General features: G+C 55.2%; 2 protein-coding genes across 2 annotated transcripts in view; both read right to left on the reverse strand.

Moving 5' to 3' along the window:
• The window catches only part of TGM3 (transglutaminase 3), a 175,224-nt gene extending 162,592 nt beyond the window's left edge, over window positions 1-12,632 (reverse strand). The window contains exon 1 of the mRNA XM_062202527.1: window positions 12,614-12,632. Within this exon, the coding sequence (XP_062058511.1) occupies window positions 12,614-12,632 (19 nt within the window). The remainder of the gene's footprint in view (window positions 1-12,613) is intronic.
• STK35 (serine/threonine kinase 35) overlaps window positions 1-18,099 on the reverse strand; it is a 37,036-nt gene that overhangs the window by 3,996 nt on the left and 14,941 nt on the right. The gene's annotated exons all lie outside the window — the stretch shown is intronic.

The raw sequence follows: 18,099 nt of genomic DNA on the forward strand, positions 1-18,099 counted from the left end.
GCTCAGGGGGAAGAGCTGCGCAGCTACTAGGTGGCAGAGAGAAGGGGTGAAGCCCAGGTCACTGTCACTCCGAGCCCCTGTTTTTAACACGGGCCTCTGCAGTGTCGTCTTCCGGAGAGACAGGAGGAGACTGGTAGAGTTTCACACCCACTGAATCCCTGCATTGATAAACAGACTCGCTGAAAAAGGCTCCTAGAGGGCTTGGCGTGGGCACCTCTGTACAGGTCTGGTGCCCAGGGCACTAAGCAGGATGTGGTGAGCGGCCTTCCAGAAAGTTCTCACGCCAGCCAAGTAGCTGTCAGGTGTGTCCAAGGGAACCAAATCCCTCCCAGGAAGGCCATTAGAGCTTGGAGTGCAGAGGCTGGGGAGAGCTGGGGTGATCAGGCAAGGAGCACAAGCTGGCCACGGGACGGGCTCCCACGTCCATCTCCCACCCCCCATGCCTCAGCCTGCAGGCTCGGAACAGCCCAGTGAACAGAGGACTAGCCCCTACTCAGAAACTGGAGCCTTCCAACTTCTTTCTGGTGTCAAAATGTGATTTCTTTGATGCAATGATGAAAGTAGTGGGGCTGATTTTAAAACAATGGTCCCTTCTGTGACCGCGGGCCTTTGAGCCGCACGGTTCTACAAAACGCGGGAGTCTGGAACCACCACCGTGTCTGAAACTTGACATCCTCCCTGCAGTGGGCTGTCAGGGAGGAGCGCGGGCTGTGTGAGGTGGAGGCAGGGTTCGAAGCCGCACTCTGCCACCGTCTAGCCCTGTCTGGGATCGCAGCCCCATCCTTACTGGAGAAGTGAGGCTTCAGCACCTGGCAGAGGGTGGGAAACACAGGGAGACACACCCTTGCTGCTCTTGGTGTTAGGAGCTGTCTCGACACTCTTTAAGGGGTCACAGACTACCTCTAACTGGCCTGGAGTCAGAGCTTCATTCCAGAACCTTCTGTCTTATGTCCTCAGCGTGCGGCTGAAAGAAAGGGGGTGGCGGAGGAGGGCAGCTCTCAGACACCCACTCGGAGGGCTGGGGATGGCAGCCTGGGCCACCCCATCACCACTATGGCTTCAGGGACAGCCAGGGAGTGGCAGAAGTATCTTCAGCACCTGTTGACCTGCTCATGGCTAAGGAAAGATTTTCAAAGTTTAGGGACGTGGAAATCTGCTCGGATCTTGTCTCTAGGTCACACAGAAAGATCACTGCTTCTGCTGAAAGGGTGGGCCAACGGCCCAGGCAACCACGGGCACTTGTCAGAGGCAGGCTGGCTCAGGGCCCCTAGGCTGGTCCTTCCTGCTGGCAAGGCAGAGTGGACACCTCTAGCTGCACACACACATTCTCTGTGCACGAGAAGAAGTCCAGCCTCGGAGACTGGTGAGTGAGTGCCCAGAGCCCAGTTCTCTGTTTCGCTCTGCCTCTCATCTGTTTAACACAAAGCAAGCTGGCTGGTATGCTCAGACTACAGCAAAGGATACACAGAGTATGGTGCTGCTGGGTGCGGAGCAGGAGCGCACGGTCGCCCACCCTCCCCTCACTGCTGCAGGTGGCATCCTCACTGCAGCTGGGGAGACCTGGGACACGCTGGACACTATGTAAGGTTTAACATACCACAGCCTCCTCTGTCCACACAAAGGACCAGGCAGGAATTATCCCCATTCTACACAGGAGCAAACCAAGGCTCAGGTTATTCAACTGGAGCTCACCATGTTATGGAAAAAGCAAGCTTCAAGGTTTCCAGGATCACAAGAGGGTAGACCTCTCCTTTATCTAAGTAGGGTCACCTTCCAAATGAGTCACTTCTCATGTGTTTACCACACCAGAGCATCTGGCTTCTCGCACTCAGACCTCACACGGCCCTGGGGCTTCAGCGGCCCCAGCTCTGCTGTCCGTTCCAATCAGTCAGAGGCGCCCAGCTCTGTGTCGCATCATTCTCTACGGAAGAGCGGGCGACCGTGGTGCTTAAAGTAGGCCAAACTAGGGACGCCTGTGCGGCGAGCAGCCCACTGCACCACGCAAGACCTGTGTCCCGTCGTCAGGGTGGACAGAATAGGCGCCAAGATGCCTGATGGGACAGTGCTGTCTGCAGCGTGCAGGCCTACAGGAGGGGCACAAGAGGCCAGCGGCTGCACCAGCAGGCACCTGGAGGGCCTCAGGGCTGTGCTTCATGGTCTCTGAGCAAAACGAGGCAGGCAGGGAAGTGGGCAGGCAGGGAAGGGGCAGGTCCTGGACGTGAGAGGGAGCACTGCTCAGAGTGCACTGCACAGAGCAGCAGACAGGTGCACAGTCAGGGGCAGGAAGATGCAACATCCCCGCTCTACCCATTACTATCAAAGCATGGCCCCCAGGGCTTCAGTTCTCTCCACCTAAAATGAGGAAATACCGACTCAGCCGGGTATGAGGGCAGTGAGAACAAACCTAACGGGTACAGTGAGCACAGAGGTACTTCGGCAGCTTTCAATCACAGCCAAAATGTACAAACCAAAACTCAGAGAAACCTCCCAGATGTCGCCTGCTCGGGCAAAGCTTGCACACAGACGACCTGGCCTCAAGTCTGTCTCTGCTCGTGGTGACTGCCTCCTTTCTGCGTGGGGTCTCAGCTCCTGCTGCTCCCTCGTCACTGCCCCTCCACTTTCCCCCCAGCTGTCACTCAAATCATCTCGCCCTCCCAAGCCCCTCTACACCCTCCTCCTAGGAGGCAGCCCCAAGGATCCAGTCTGGACAGGGACTCTGCTCTGCTGTCCCGCGAGCAGACATCGGATGGCCGCGGGCTCCAATCTCACCACCCCCTTCAAGCTCCTAACAGCCAGGGCTGGCCTGGCGCTTCCCTGTGGCTCTCAGGTTCCTGCGCAATGTCTGGTTTTTAGAACGAACTCAACTATCTAGTGATTGATGGAAACTGGGAGTTAGTACCTGGCAATAAAAATTTAATTTGCAAACTGCACAGAATCATTCATTCAGCGTGACAGGGCTTTAACATCAAAATACGGTTCTAAAAATTCCTGCCTGGGACCGAGTTCCCACATCACTGCCAAGACCTGTACACCCGTTCCCAGCAAACACCCCAGCAAGCAGGTGCACAGAGGGCTGCTCAGCCCCGCCTCACAAAGCTGCGCCACCTCTCCCAGCTCCAGCAGCTGGCAAGTCAGCGCACCCAGCTCCGAAGCCCGGGCTATCTTCCCCCATGCTGCTCCCCTCTCCCACGCCTCCAGAGCTGGCGGGCAAAGCGAGGCGACTGTGGTTCCTGGATTGTCCTGCAGTTGCACTGTCTCCTTAGTCACAGAACCTGGACTACGGCCTGGATTCCAGCTCTCGGCTCCTGTTTCCCTTCCAGGCCTTTCAGCAGGGGAAGCAGAGAGCCAGCTGTCTGCAAACCCACGCAGCTTTAGGGGGAGAAGGCCTGTCACATCCACGTGTGGCTGGCTGGAGCTGGCCTGGCTTCAAACTCTGCTCCCTGAGCCTAGGTTGGTCGCAGCAAGAAGTTAATGAGAACAGAGTTGGGCCTGACAGACTTAGGTTTGGCTTCAACTCTGCGCATTTCCCCAGATCTTAAAGACATAGCATGGTCTCCTTCCAGGCCCAAATGTCTGTCATGTGGCAAAATCGCCTCGCAACTCCTTCCCTAACAGGCGGCTCAGGAGGTAGTGATGGGCTTCTGGTGAGGGTGCTGCCCAGCAGGGTGCAGGACTCCCAACCTCCACATTGAAACCACAGTGTGAAAGAAGGGGCTGGGGGCAGCTCTGCCAGGGATGGAGCACCAGCCCTGGCATAGCTAGAGGTCTTGCTTGTGCCTAAGAGGCCACCTACTCCCCTACCCTCAACCCCTACTTACGAGGGCGTACAGGGGAAGCCAGCCCCACGAATGCTGAGAGGCAGACTGTCCCCCAGGCTCTCGCTGCACAGGCATCATCTTAGGGAGATGCCTCCAGATGGCGTTCAAAGAAATGAAAGGAAAACACTGATGTTGCTGGGGCTGAGGGTGTGGGTGCAGGTGCAGGTGGGAAACCTGGCTTCCAGTCTCTCTCTCTACTCCTCTGTGAGGTGTCAGGCCTTCACATGCCAACTCAAAGACGTGGGGCCAGCACAAGGGATCTTCACCTGGACTCCTAATTCCAAGGACACACAGCTCTGCAGCCCCCCAGGACCAGGAAGTGTCAGAATGTAAGTCACGTGCATGTTCCTGGTAGAATACCCCACAGCACGCAGATTCTGAGAGGGGTCAAGATGCCCACTCTCGGTCACTGCCTACAGCGAGGACACCCACCCCAGCAACAGCAGCAGGCCACACGAAAAGCAGGGTGTGGCTTACTGAGTCTAAGGGTATGAGAAGAGCTTCAGGCCAAGGCGGTGCTGTTGCCACAGACAGACGTCAGCTTCATCTCGAGCGTGCCAGGAAGTTGGGTCAGGGCAGTGAAGGGGCACACACAAACCACAGGGAGTGGTCCCCGTGGAAGCTCTTGGACAGGGGACTTGTTTTCTTGCAGCAGCAATCATGTCGGCGCTGCTGATGCGCTAATATTAAACCCTCTGACTCCTTGGAGGGAGCTGGGGCTGATATTAAAAAAAGTTTGCCTAATGCACAGGAGTAACAGGCAAGACAGAAAACTGAGATGTGGAGGTCTCTGTGGTGACCACAGCAGGCAGGGCTGCAAGCCGAGGCTCCGTACCTGGGCCACAAGGCCCAGGACCATGCAGACTTGGTCTTGGAAGCCGAGGTGGCTGGGGCACCGGGCAGACGGTCTCCCCTAGTGCCTCAGCTGGTAATCAGGCACTGGGAGGAACCCAAGACGGACCAGGGGAACTTCCTAGTAATTGGCAGCTAGCTATGTGGATACGATAATTCCCTTCCGCAATTTGTTAACTGTGGGGCTGAAACAAAACCTGCCAACTGCCTCAATTGGTCCCCAAAGAGACAGGTTCAGCTGTGGCTGCTGTGCTTAGCAGAGAGAGCTCTGGGGAAGACAGGGATCCCTGGGTTATCCTTAAGGGCTCTCTGCCAGAAGGAAGACCCGAAGGTGCCACTGTGAGCAGAAGGGGAGAGAAGTCACACTTCCATATGGGCCCAGGACAATTTGTGGTTATAAAAGGGAAGGCGGAGACAAAACAGCACCCACAGGGCAGTCAGGGCGAAAGGAGACCATACGGACGTCTGGTTACAAGAATAAGGGCAAGGCCCAATGTGCCCAAGGGACTCGCGGGCGCCCCTGCTGCAGGGCCCGGAGACCTCTAGGGGGAAAGGAGGGAACCACAAGGCAATGGCGAGGAGCAAAAGTGAAAACACGTGACAGCCCAGGAAACTGAGGCGACAAGAGACCATGAGGGTGCCCACTAAGCTAGCACCTCCCAGACAAGGAGATGGGGTTCAGAGAGGGCAGATGACCTGCCCAGTCACCCCGCTTGTCAGAGGCTGAGCTCAGTCTCCCTGTCCTGACAACAAATCCCGTAACGTCACCCGTGTGGGAGCCTGGGGTTCCAGCTCCCCACTCCAGTGGCTGCCGCCCTTCCCTCGTGCACTCAGGGCAGTGCCTGGGCAGTGGCACACTTTGTGGACATACTGCTAGCTGTGGCATCTTGGCTCCCTCCCCAGGGGGCTGACAGTTCTCCCTTCATTGGGACTGACTCCCCTTCCTAATTACAGCCTCGCACACCACCACCCGCCCACCCAGGCCCATCTCCTCCGCAGGATGAAGTTCATCCTCCGTGGGCTGACATACAAGGCTCTACCTTTGTGCGAACCAACTCAGTGGCACTCTCTTTCCACAAATCCCCCCACATTCTGGCTTTGCTCACGCCGTGGCCCCTGCTGAGAACACCAAGGCCTGTACTCTTTTCCTCCAGGCCCATGTTAAGGCACACGTCCACAACGCTGCCATCCTCACCACCCTCTCTGCCAAGGGACCCTGAGACAGCCAGCCGGGTGATCTCTCCTCGGTAGCTCAATGGATAAGAATATGGGCTCTGGATCTCCAGGCCTTGAGCTGGCGCTCATCAGCCACGTGGCCAGGGCCCAATCACTTCCTCTCACAGGAGAGACAGCCATACTCAGCAGAGGAGGATGCAACCAGATGAACAGAATCTGGCAAACAGCAGGTGCTCAGCAAATTGAGGAGGGCAGGGAGAGACAGAGAGAACGCACACACATAGCCCCTTACTTATTCTCTTATGCCTTGCAATGATAAGACTGCAGGTTAGCCTATGCTTTTCCTATCCAGAAAGAAATATAATGAACGCACGACAAGCAGCAAGCATGGAGACTAAGTAAGCACTGGCCAAATGAGAGCAAAAACAACCCTGAGGTCTCCCGTGGAAGGAGATTTGGTGAACAGGCAGAGGGGGCCCGCCTCTACCCTAAGCCCAACTATCATTCAAGCCCAGCGCGAAGGAATTCTGAAGCCCCTTTGCCACTAGCTGCAGGCCAAGTTAAGTCTATAGGCTGCAGTCCCCAGCTCCTGGGCCTTGCATTTAGAATGCTGAAGGCCATGGGACTGGTGCTGTGGAGTAGTGGGTAAAGCTGCCACCTGCAACAGTGGCATCTTTTATTGACGCAGGTTCGAATCCTGGCTGCTCCACTTCTGATCCAGCTTCCTGCCAATGGCTTGGAAAAATCAGAAGGAGATGGCTCAAGTGCTTGGGCCCCTGCACCCACATGGGAGGTTTGGAAGAAGCTCCTGGCTTTGGCCTGGCCCACCCCTGGCCATTGTGGCCAACTGGGGAATGAACCAACAGACAGAAGACCTCTCTGTCTCTTCTTCTCTCTCTGTAACTCTGCCTTTCAAATAAACAAATAAATCATATTTAAAGAAAAATGCTGAAGAGCATCGAGACCAGAGACCTTCTCCCTCCACCTCCCTCCCTTGTACTCCTTTCCTTAACTCAGAATAGAAAGCATTTCCTAATTTACAAATTAAAGTGGCTCTCAAAATCAGTTCTGTAGCCAGCAATCATGGTCCTGCTGTTACGTAACTAATAAAGGGGGGGGGGGGGGGCGGGGACAGAGAGAGATGTGCTGACGCTAGGAGGCGGCTCTGCAGCAGAACCACCAGGCTGCCCATGTGACAGGACCCTGCGCAGGTTTTCAGTTCCAGAAAGCAAAACAATACAGAAACAACAAAATTCTATGCCCTTGAGACATATTATAGCCGAGTACAGATGCAAATGAAAAGCCAGGCCCGCAGGCACTCCAGGAGAGGTTGATTACAAGGGGAAGCAAACTGAAAGACCTGGCCAGCCTGTGAAGGTGCCTTCTGTCTTGCACCCAACTGCCCTCCAGGAAGACCCAGATGATGGCGCACAACTCCCTACAAATCCCACGAGGAGGAGAGGGTGAGACACGGTGTATCCTGCCGCCACCCCAGGCCACCTCCAACAGCCGCTGGCTCTCACTTGGCTCTGCTCCTCTACCCCGTTTCTCCAACCACAGCCCACGCAGCCATCTGGGGCCAGCCCTTCCTCGTCCCAGCCCCATTCCTGTCCATCTGAGAGGCCACCGCCTCCTTACTGGGTCCCCTATTTCCACCTTGCCTCTCTCCAGCCCACTGGCCACGAAGCAGGCAGAGTCATCTTCTCCACAGGTACATGGATGACTGAGACCCACACAGCTTGGCCTGGCCAGGCTCCGTCTCCTCCTGGCCTCTGCACCTTGCCCACCTCGCTCTGGACAAGCCCTTCCCTCTCCGCTCAGCAGGGGCATCTTCCTTCAGATCTGCTGCAATGTCACCTCCTCAGAGACTTTTTTCTGACTGCCTTGGGCAGGCGCCCATTTTCTCTCGGCTTCATCCACACACAAGTGACCTGTGTCTGTGGTATTCCTTCCCCCAGGCCTCTCCAACTGAGGCCAAGTGTGTGGGGGGTGGCGGGAAGGGGGTGCTGCATAAGCCCGCACAGGGGCTGCAGGGCTAACTAGCTCTGCTGCCAGGCTGGCCGAGGAACTGGTATGAAAGGGCAGCAGGGGCTGCCCACTACACGGCTGGCACCTGACGCCAGCTTCATAGTCACGTCCCAGCTGAACCCTGGGGGCAATCCTTCGCAGCCTCATTTTCAAAAGAGGACGCCAAGGCTGGAAAGACGCCTGGGCCTGAAATGGACTGAGGCTAGGGACAGTCCTCTGTTAACCACCAAACCTGGGACACAGCAGGTGCTCAATGCAGGCCTGTGGAGTGAATAGAAAAGTTTCAGTCCAAATTGAAAGATCTCTCTACTGAGAGACCCAAGTCCTATCTGAGCATCACAGTTTCCCTGTGACCTATGCCCATGCCCCAGTGCCTCAGTTTCCCCTTTTTCTAAGCTGATATCCTGTCCACCAGCGACTTCCCAGGGCTCCAACTACTGCCCTGTAAGCACTCCCCTGAGATGGTTATGTGGTGTGCAAGTCCACTCCCATGGGGCAGGGAAGCCCACAGGGAAATCGAATCATCTCTTCCTCTACCCCCTCCCCCAGGCACAGGTGGCCAAGGGCCTCTTCTCACCCTGAGAGTCTGCGCAAGACTCAGCAGCCCAAGGCCTAGAGCCACATCCACCATGGGCAGGCTTAGAACTAAGGAGATGAGGGACACGGGTGGTTCTGCAGGTACCCTGGATGAGGACCAAGGCCAAAGTCACAGCTCCAGGCTATTACAGAACCAATCAGAGAAAGCCAGAAGCCAGCAGCAGAACCGTCCAGGCCTCCTGACCCTTCGGCCTATATCCAAACTTTCCGAAGGTGCTGGGGTAAATGGTGAAGGCCATGGTCATGTGTTTACAAGGGGGGCTGACTGGCCCTGACCTCTCTGCTAGGGTGGTTCTCAGGCGTGTGTGCCCATCAGAATCACCTGGGGGCCCGATGGATCATTCCTCCCCAGTGTCCAGCTCCAGGTTTGAGGAGGCCAGAAACCCACCTTTCTATCAGGTCGCAGGTGCCGCTGCTGGCCTGCGAAGCATGCCCGGCTCAGGTTTCTCACAGCACTGTGTGCGTGTGTGCTGGGGCGGCACCTAGTGAGGAGGAGCAGGGCAGAGTGTGGCGATGCTTTGAAGGGATTCCCAGAGATCTCAGGCTACAATCTCCACCTACTAGAGCAGAAAACGCCTTACCCATGACATTCTTCATTCCTGCCACTGAACATGGAAGTGATCCTTCTAACCACGGTTACTGCTACCCAGGGCCATGTAACTAGGCTGCAGAGGACTCACAGCTGGGCCTCCTATGGCAGCCACCTCCACCTAATTCTGCAGACAGGTGGGAAACGAGTGCCAGTGACAGCTGTCGCACCGTTATAGGACCTCAGAAACAGGGATGGAGTCTCGGGCTCTCCAAGGCTTCCTGTACTCCGTGTGGCCGCAGCCTGGGCCCCAAGACGCTCAGGACAGGGGAGGGAGGAGGACCCTCCCTGGATCAGTCAGAGATGACATATGGCCTGACGGTGAGAGTCACCCTGTTGTTTGTCCGGGGCGTGCACAGTCACTTGTTTCTGCTGCCCCATGCAAACCCAGCGTTCCTCCCAAGTGCTCAGGTTGGTTACTAACAACACAGGATCTTTCCTGGAGACTTCCAGTTCTCTTCGTGTCTGGCCTGGGGAGCGGGGCCGTGCGGGTGCTGCCCTGCACGCTGCCCAGGCCAACAGCTCTCCACGCCCACTCCACACCCGATGCGCCCCAGACTCGGCTCTCAGGCAGGCATGTCTGAGGCATGTCCAAAGGGGCAGAAAATGCACAGTCAACCCGCTCACATCATCTTGGCCATTTTCCCATCAGAACAGATAATGAACATTAAAACCCAACAGAACGGATGAATGCCAATGTGCTTCCCATCACTGCCAAGCCTCGGAATTCTGGAGAAAACAGTCACTGTTCCGAAGGTGACTTGCCCAGGCCTCCTGTCAAGATCATTCTTGCAGCCTGGGAGAAGAGCAGCATTTTCGCCTTCCTCACTGTGCCCTCTGGTCTGTCTGGGTGGCTCTAATCCATTCCTCCCAGGTCCCCAGACATCACTTTCCTTAACAAGGAAACAAAACACTGAATTCCTTCTGACCTGTGTATGAGGCAGGCTGAGTTATAGCTTTCCCCCGGCACCTCTCTCTGAAAGTAAATTCCTTTAAAGTTGGGAAATTCATGGCGGTGCTTTATGGTATTGATTTGTTTTAAACGTGGCTGGCAGTTTTAAGGCCTGCCGTGCCTCTGAATTCCAGAAGAGCTGGAGGAAGTCTCCATTCCCTCTGATGCTCTACAGCCAGGCAGGACGTGCTAGTGGCAACAGAAGTGGGGGGCTGGGGGCTCCCGGCTCTGCCCTGGTTTCCTGAGACACAGCCTTGGCTGCTCTCCCGGGCCCTGGGTCCATAGTGTATTCCACCCCTGCAGCCATGAGGACTGGATCAAAGCCTCCGGCATGCACCCCAAAGTGACCGCCACCTCGCTGGCTTACCTCCTCCAGGGTTTGCAGCCAGCCTAGGCCCCAAGGAGCCATGCCCTGCCACAACCCACCATCTGTATCTTGCCCTGCTACTAAACTGTAAACTTCCAAGGAACAACACTGAAGTCTAAATGACGGAGGCCGCTCCTGGGCACGCCTGCCACCTGCCAGCGGGGCTCCTGCCTACCACATCCGACTGATCTTTCACCATGCAGCGGCAGGCAGGCCCTTCAAGTCAGTGAGACCTGGATGACGGAGTCCCTAGCTTCGGTGGGATTCAACCAGTGAGCTGAGTCCCTAGCTTCGGTGGGATTCAACCAGTGAGCTGGCAGGTCTGCCAGAGGAACACAGCAGCCCCGCCTCTTTGCTTTTGGGTCTCACCAACCTTAACCCCATAGGCTGGTTTCAGTCAGAGCAGGCTTCTCTGCTACAGTCCCAGGGTCCTGTCCTCACAGCTGGCACCAGGCTGCTGTCACACTCCCCTGGGTCTGTGCTCTCGCAGGTGTCAGGGTGGGGATGCTGGGGTCTTCCACCTTTAGGCCACTCTGACCTCTGTCTGCTCTTGTGCCTGACACCTGCCGCTTGGTTACGCAGGTGCCTCCCTTCCCAAGCCCCCCACCATGTTTGAGGAATCTGCAGGCAGGCTGACCCAGCCGGATGGGCAGCTTGTAGCCCTGTGGCAGTGAGGGACACCTCGGCATCACCGACACCAAGTTCAAGGACAAACCTGCCGTCTGCCTCAAAGTGCAAGTCCACCAGAAGCTTGAGGAATGGAACTGCGGGACTGCTAGTCAGACGCACGTTGCTTCAAGCCCTAACTCCTCAAACTTTGGGAGAGTGACCTGCAGCTTCCTCACCCACAGGATGAGGACAAGTGACAGAACAGGCTGCAGACAACGTGTGGGAACAGCTCATGCAGAGCGCTCAACTCAGGCCGGGACATAAAGGGGCTGGCCTCCCGCCTGCCTCGTCTGCCGGCCCCTCGAAGCTAGCTTTGATCACCAGTAGCTATAATCGTCTCTGTGTCCCTGGGCCTGGAGGAAAAGGTAGTCAGAGGGTTCCCTAAACCACCAGGCAGCCCTGCTCACAGCTGGACGGCCACAAGAGCCACTCGGATGTGCCCAAAGGGACACTGTCCAGCCCAGGTGGAGCCAGGAATGCCAGAGAGCACAACTGGGCCTTGACGTCAACAGCCCTGGGGCCGGCCTGTCCCCTCCTGGACGCCTTTGTGCCCTGCAGAGCTGTGGGGGACAGATTATCCCTGGGGGCCGCCAGCCCCATTACATAATGGACAGCTCAGCACCTCTGTGGATACAGCAGGAGCAATCAGGAGATGGCAACAGCAGGCCACTGGGGAGCTGCCTGGGCCTGACCAAAATACCAGCCTTCCCCTCCTGGGGAGGAAAATGACTTGGAAAACACCAGGAATGAAATGAGGCCCCCAGGGACGTGTCTCCTTGTACACGGGTACCCAGAGCCACCTGGGGCTTCACAGTTGATGTGCGAGCTTCAACTCCCTGGCGGGGAAAAGAACCAGGCACCCCGAATCCTTACTCCTAGCCCCTCCCTCCTCCACCCGGCACAGCTCTGCCATGTGCTAGTGACATGGAAGGCCAAGCTGTGACCCTCACTGCACAGACAGGGACTCAAGAGGCTCAGAGGTTCTGGATCTGCCTGGATCAAAGATCAGAGACCCGCTTCCCTCCCCAGTGAGCTCTCTTCTGTAACTAGAGCCCCCAACTCCTAAGGAACTACCAATCCACCGCAGAGTGCAGGCTGGCACTTCCCTCCTCCCAGCAAGTCCAGCCTCTACCAAAGACCAAGCTGGGAGCAGCTTCTGAGTAGAGTCACATCGCTGGTTCCGGCCCCTCACCTGGCCCTGGGGGCCTTCTCTGCGTATGCTCGCCTCTGGGCTGCCCACAGAGTCTCAACCTGTACCGATCCCACGGAAGCCTACATTAGTGCCACGAGCATCCTGCCCACGTCACTCATCTTGGAATACTCAGGGCCGGGTGGGCAGGGCAATCAGTTTATTTGGATGCTCAGCTGTCTGATGATTTGTGCAAACACCTGGAATTCACAGACACTTCAACGAGGTGATACAGCACACTGGTCAACCCACCGACTCAGACCCGGGTTCAAGGATCTAGGCTTTGCCCCTTGCTACCTCTGTGGCCTTCAGGAACTGACTTGAAGAGAAATAAACGAAACAATGGTCACAAAGCCTTAACCCTCCTCCTCCTCACCTCTGGTCACCACCGCCATGGGCACCCTTCTTCACAGCTAAGCCCTCAGCCGGGCACCTGGCATGCTGAGAGGCTGTCTCACTGGCGGTCTCACGCTGCCACCCCCACGGGGAAGGCAGTCCTGCGAGGCAGGGACTAGCTCATGGCTGGCTTGGGCAGCAGGGCCACAGAGTCATGCTTAACAGAGCAGGGACCTGGAGACCTACCTGGGGTCCTGAGTTCCTCATTTCTCACCTAAAACTCACTTTTTAATTTATCCCCCAGGGCCTCTGTTTACAAGACTTTGCTATTTATAACAAAGCACATTAATTAGGCATCTCTTGTCCATCTTCTGGGTTTTGTACCACTGTGGATTAACCTGACACCGAGAGCATGACACAACTTTGGAGGAATTCCTATCAGGTCAGCAGGAAGAGCTTCCGGATCCCTGTAATAAATACACTAGGGACGCACGAGGGGCCTGGGAGCCCCAGGATGAAACCTCACGTTTGGTGAGACAGAGGTAAAATCTGAAGCTCAGGGGGAGGGGACCACGAGGCCACCCAGCATAGTCAGCCACGGGCCACGTCCTTGTCTCCCAGGCCAGGGATGAAGGGAGCCACCACTTGTCTTTGAGATGTTGGGCAGCCACCAAGATCTCAAACACAGCAAGGAACATTTGCCCTGACCCTCACTCAGGTCACACTGACATCTGCTTTGCTTCAGCAGGCCCCAGCTGCCCACTCCGGATAGACGTCCCTCAAGGGCCTGGCTTCTAAAGGGCCCTAGAAACGGAGGTTTGTGTACTGGACGGCAGACTTGGCCATGAATGCAGCTCCGTCATCCCACAACGCCCTCCTCGGGAGCAGGCAGGCGGTGGCACTCAGAACATCAGTTTGGCTGGCTTCTGGCTTGGGCTGAGGCTTGCGGCTGGCCAGCAAGAACTATGGGAAATGATTAAATGTCTTCCCAGAGTGACAAATACGGAGAGACAGGACCCATCCTTGAATAAGCTTTAAAATTAGATACACTGTTCTGGAACAAGCAATTGGACAGGGTGGTTCTGAATACAGCTTTGTTTTTGAAAGAAGTCTTTGGTAACTCTCAGAAGCAAGGCCTCTGCGGATGGCTGCCTTCCAAGGGACACGCAAGACAACAGGTCCACCCCAGGCCAGGTGGGGCCCAGAAGTCCACTGGGCAGCCTTCAACCCGCACAGCTTAATCAGGGCACTGCCACAACTCCCTGTGATTCCCAACAACCTCCATAACATAAAGCTGGCCAGTTCCATTTTGTAGGTAATAAAAGCAAGGCCCAGAGAGGTGAGACGACTTGCCTGAGGCCACACAGCCCAGCCCGTCAACCACAGAAAACGCGACTGGATCCCTGCCCTGTCATCAGGCAACACTCCTTTCAGGGGAATTCCGAGTTCCCAGCTCAAAGTGTGTTTCTCTTACTTTTTGCAGAAAAGCAGACACCATGTGGCCCTGACGTAAACGCTAGCTGAAGCCTGCACTCCTAGATGACAGAGGTCGCCCGAGGTCCAGTGTGTTCACTACAGGCAGCTGCAGCACAGGCGTGACAAGCCTGCCGGGGAAGCTGGCCAGCAGCCAGGACGCTCTGGCTCCGGGCGTTTCTCTGGCGCCCCGAAGACGCCCTTCTCGCCAGGTCTGCAGCCACCACCTGCCTCTCAGCTCCTGCCCACAGCACAGCGCCGCACGGCACGCTGGTTCTCCAGGCCGGGCCGGGCCCAGCCTTTCCACAATGACAGCAGGCCACGGTCTGCCCTCTTTCATTCGCCTGCGTCTTCCAGCAGCTCCACGCTCAGTGGCACTGCACCACTCTATAAAGCAGAAGGAAACGACAGTCCGGCCGATGACGGCCGCACTACAGGTCTGCAGCCACAAAACGACACCACCCTACCAGCTGGACTCGGTTTGGAAAATAGTAATTTTCCATACAATATATTTAACACTCAACTGTTTCACTGTTCTTTATTCATTCATTTGAAAGGAGTATTTAAAAGATCCTCAGTTTGAACTTAATACTACAAACATCCACAGCTATAACCAAAAAACCCAAACTCCTTGGAGCCCTCAATTTCAAGAGCGAGGAGCGGCTTGCAGATCAAAACTTCTGTGAATCACTGGTCTGTGCATTCTCTCAGATTCCTCTTCCCACCCCTCTCTCAAGGCTACTCTAGGGGCCAGCACTGTGGCGCAGCGGGTTAACGCCTTGGCCTGAAGTGCCGGCATCCCATATAGGTGCAGGTTCGAGACCTGGCTGCTCCACTTCCGATCCAGCTCTCTGCTATGGCCTGGGAAAGCAGTAGAAGATGGCTCAAGTCCTCCCTGCACCCATGTGGGAAACCCGGAAGAAGCTCCTGGCTCTGGATCAGTGCAGCTCTGGCCATTGGGCCAACTGGGGAGTGAACCAGCGGATGGAAGATTCTCTCTCTCTCTCTCTCTGCGTAACTTGCCAATAAATAAATCTTCTTTAAAAAAAAAAAAAAAAAAAAAAAGGCCACTCTACTTAGGGGTTCCCCAGTTAATTGCCAAAACCACGCAGGACCACAAATGGCTGCCTACTGCGAAGTCCTCCGTGCAGGTCTTAGCTCACTCAAGCTCCAGGCGGCATAGGCCATGTCCAATTATCTCCTCCTCAAGTCCTTGCCTCTCTTGCTAGCTCTTTCCTTTCTCCACAGCTCCAAGGCCGCACGGCCCAGGAGCTCAGTTCTCTGCTCTCTGGTCTGCACTCACTCACTACAGCTCCTTGGCAGTTCCTAGTTCAATCTGTAGGCTGGCCCCTTCCCCTAAACCCCACTCTCACTCACCTGCCTACTTTACATCCGCGTTTAGATTCTATATAGGCGTGACAAACTTGCAGATGAACAAAGCCGATCTTCCTACAACCCAGCGTCTTCCCCGCATTATTTGGTGACAACTGTATCCTTCTCATCAGGCCAAACCCTTGGAGTCACTGTTAATTCCCCTTTGCCCATAATTCACACTCAATCCAGCAGGAAACCCTGTTGGATTCGAGTTCCAAGTTTAACAAATCCCTTCACCACCTCCCCTCTACACTGCTTGGAGCTGCCAACATCTCTCACCTGGACTGTCAAGTCCGTGTCCCATCTCAGCCCTCACCTGCTGTCTTACGTTCTTTTTAGCACAGGGGACGGAGATCAGATTATGCCACGACTGTAAGCACCAGTGGATTTCCACCTCTCCCCAAAATAAAAGCCAGACTTGACTCCCGGTTACCTCCCTACCCTCTTTTCTTGTCTGCTCCACCTCTCATGCCTTTACCCTGGCTGTGATCTGTCTGGGATACTCTTCCCCAAGAAATCCGAGACTCACTCCCTCAACTCCTCATTTTCCTTCCAAGATCCCACCCTGAACCCTTCCATTTAAAAGTACAACCCTCACCGCCCAGCACTTAGCACTTCCTAATAAATTACCTACGCCTACTATCTGCCTTCCCAATTGAATGGAAGCCCTACAAATGCAAAGAATGCTGTCAGTCTTGTTCACTAAAATACCATCTGTGCCTACAACGGTACCTGGCAAAAGTGTGGGGAAAAATGCACTAAATGAATAGAAGGATCAAGCCTCTGATTCTACCTGGCCAGATACAGGTCACCCACACCACCGATTTGAAGCTTTTGGCACCGCAAGGTTTGGCTCTGGGCACACAGACTTGGGCCCAGGATCACAACTGTAAATGCCCACCCAGAATTGGGAAGGACAGGCTATAGTCAAATTAGCACCACTGGTACTTAACTCGTAATCTATCAGAGCCACACAAAACGGATTCAGTTGGGACGCTTACCTGTAGCTACATTCCTAATTCCTAACCTTTTCTCCTGCTTAAGGCCACCTGTTGTCCTAGATGAAGGAGTCACCCCTCTTGAGAAAGAACTCCATCCTGCCAAGCAGCACAAATCCCAAGTGCTGTGTCCAAACAGAAGCCCTGATCTCAACAAGTTGTGACAACTCCATAATCCTAACCCAAACCCAGGTGCCTCTTCCCATGACAACCTTCTTGCTGCACCAGAGTAAACCTGAATTCTAGACTCTTTCAAAAGCAGAAAAGGAGATGGAAATGGGACGTGACAGCATGAAACGTAATTAAAACGCCGTCTAGCCTAGTCTTGTGGCTTGTAACATACCGCTACTCCAAACCTAGCTGTGGGGAATGTTGTTCTCTCACTCAGTGGGTAGCTGGACAAATTGGCCTGACACCTGGAAGGTACTCAATAAATGTTTGTGGAATGGAGAAGTCAAGCTAGTGACTCACTCCAGAAATACGCGCTGAGAGCACCACAGACGTAACCAGGCTCAACTTGGTGTGAGCCAACTCCACCAATGAATGAGGCTGAGGAAGAGAAAGGAGAGCCTAGCAGTGACCCAAGTGACGAAAGGCCCTGTGCCGAGATGCCTGAGGCCTCTCCCTTTGTGGTCACTGGGGTCAGCACTGTCTCCCACTATCTGGGAGTCTCATTTCCAGTTCGGCACGTTGATGTTAAGGAAAAGGCAGGGCGGAGTAAGACAAACCTGTCTTTAACTCAGCAGGGCTGGAGGTAAAATCACCCAACCCTTGCAGGGCTGTAAAGGTGAACCATGTGGAAACACCTGCCCCATCCCGGGAGCCATCTTACTTCCCTTGCCTACACCTAGGACCCTGCTCTGGTCCGCAGAACGACTGCTGCTGCTCTTGGTACACGCTTTCGTCTGTCCAGTGTACCAGGCTTCTGCCTGCTCCTGGCCTCGCACAGAGGCGGGTCCTTCTACCTGACGCACGTCTGCCCCAATGCCGGCTCTTGCCTCTGGACACTATCAGCCCCTCTCTCCGTCCCTTTAAGGAACGTTAAGGCCAAGTTCGCACAACACTTCACTGTAGAACAACTGTGACAGATCTGTCTCTCCCCAGCTCAGCTGCAGAACTCATGGGGATGGGGAATGTTTCTGATTGGGTTGGTCACGTAACCCCCTAGCCTAGCCTGGCACAGTACTGGACAAATGAAAAGTCCACCACATATCCAGCAAGCAGAGGCTTCCGCATGAGTATCCACCGTAGTAATACAGTGGAGAAACAACCTGCTACCTGAACTAGAATGGTTCAAGCAGGGTACCCAGAATGGGATGTCACACTCAGGAAACTGAAATCCACGCTCAAGTGCGATGGGAGAAGGCTCCAACGCGTGCAAAGTACAGGGAGCAACATTCCATGTAACTACAGCAAGGCTTAAACTCTGCCGAACTGGATCTGATGGCAGGGACAGGATCAGGGACGGTATATAGCCCCTGAAAATAGCATTTTCTACAGTGAGCACTGATTAGTTGATGGTGGGGACAAGAGCTTCTTAAGAACCTTAAGGGACTCGGCTCCAACGCAACCTGCTCTCAGACTTCTCTAGATGTTACGGCTTGTACTCAAATAACCCCACTCTCTGCTGGTCAAGACTTGGGGAGATGGCGGAGAACAAGCACTCAGATCTCCTGCACCC

Source organism: Lepus europaeus, chromosome 10, assembly GCF_033115175.1.
Source record: "Lepus europaeus isolate LE1 chromosome 10, mLepTim1.pri, whole genome shotgun sequence".
NCBI classification, from domain to species: Eukaryota; Metazoa; Chordata; class Mammalia; order Lagomorpha; family Leporidae; genus Lepus; species Lepus europaeus.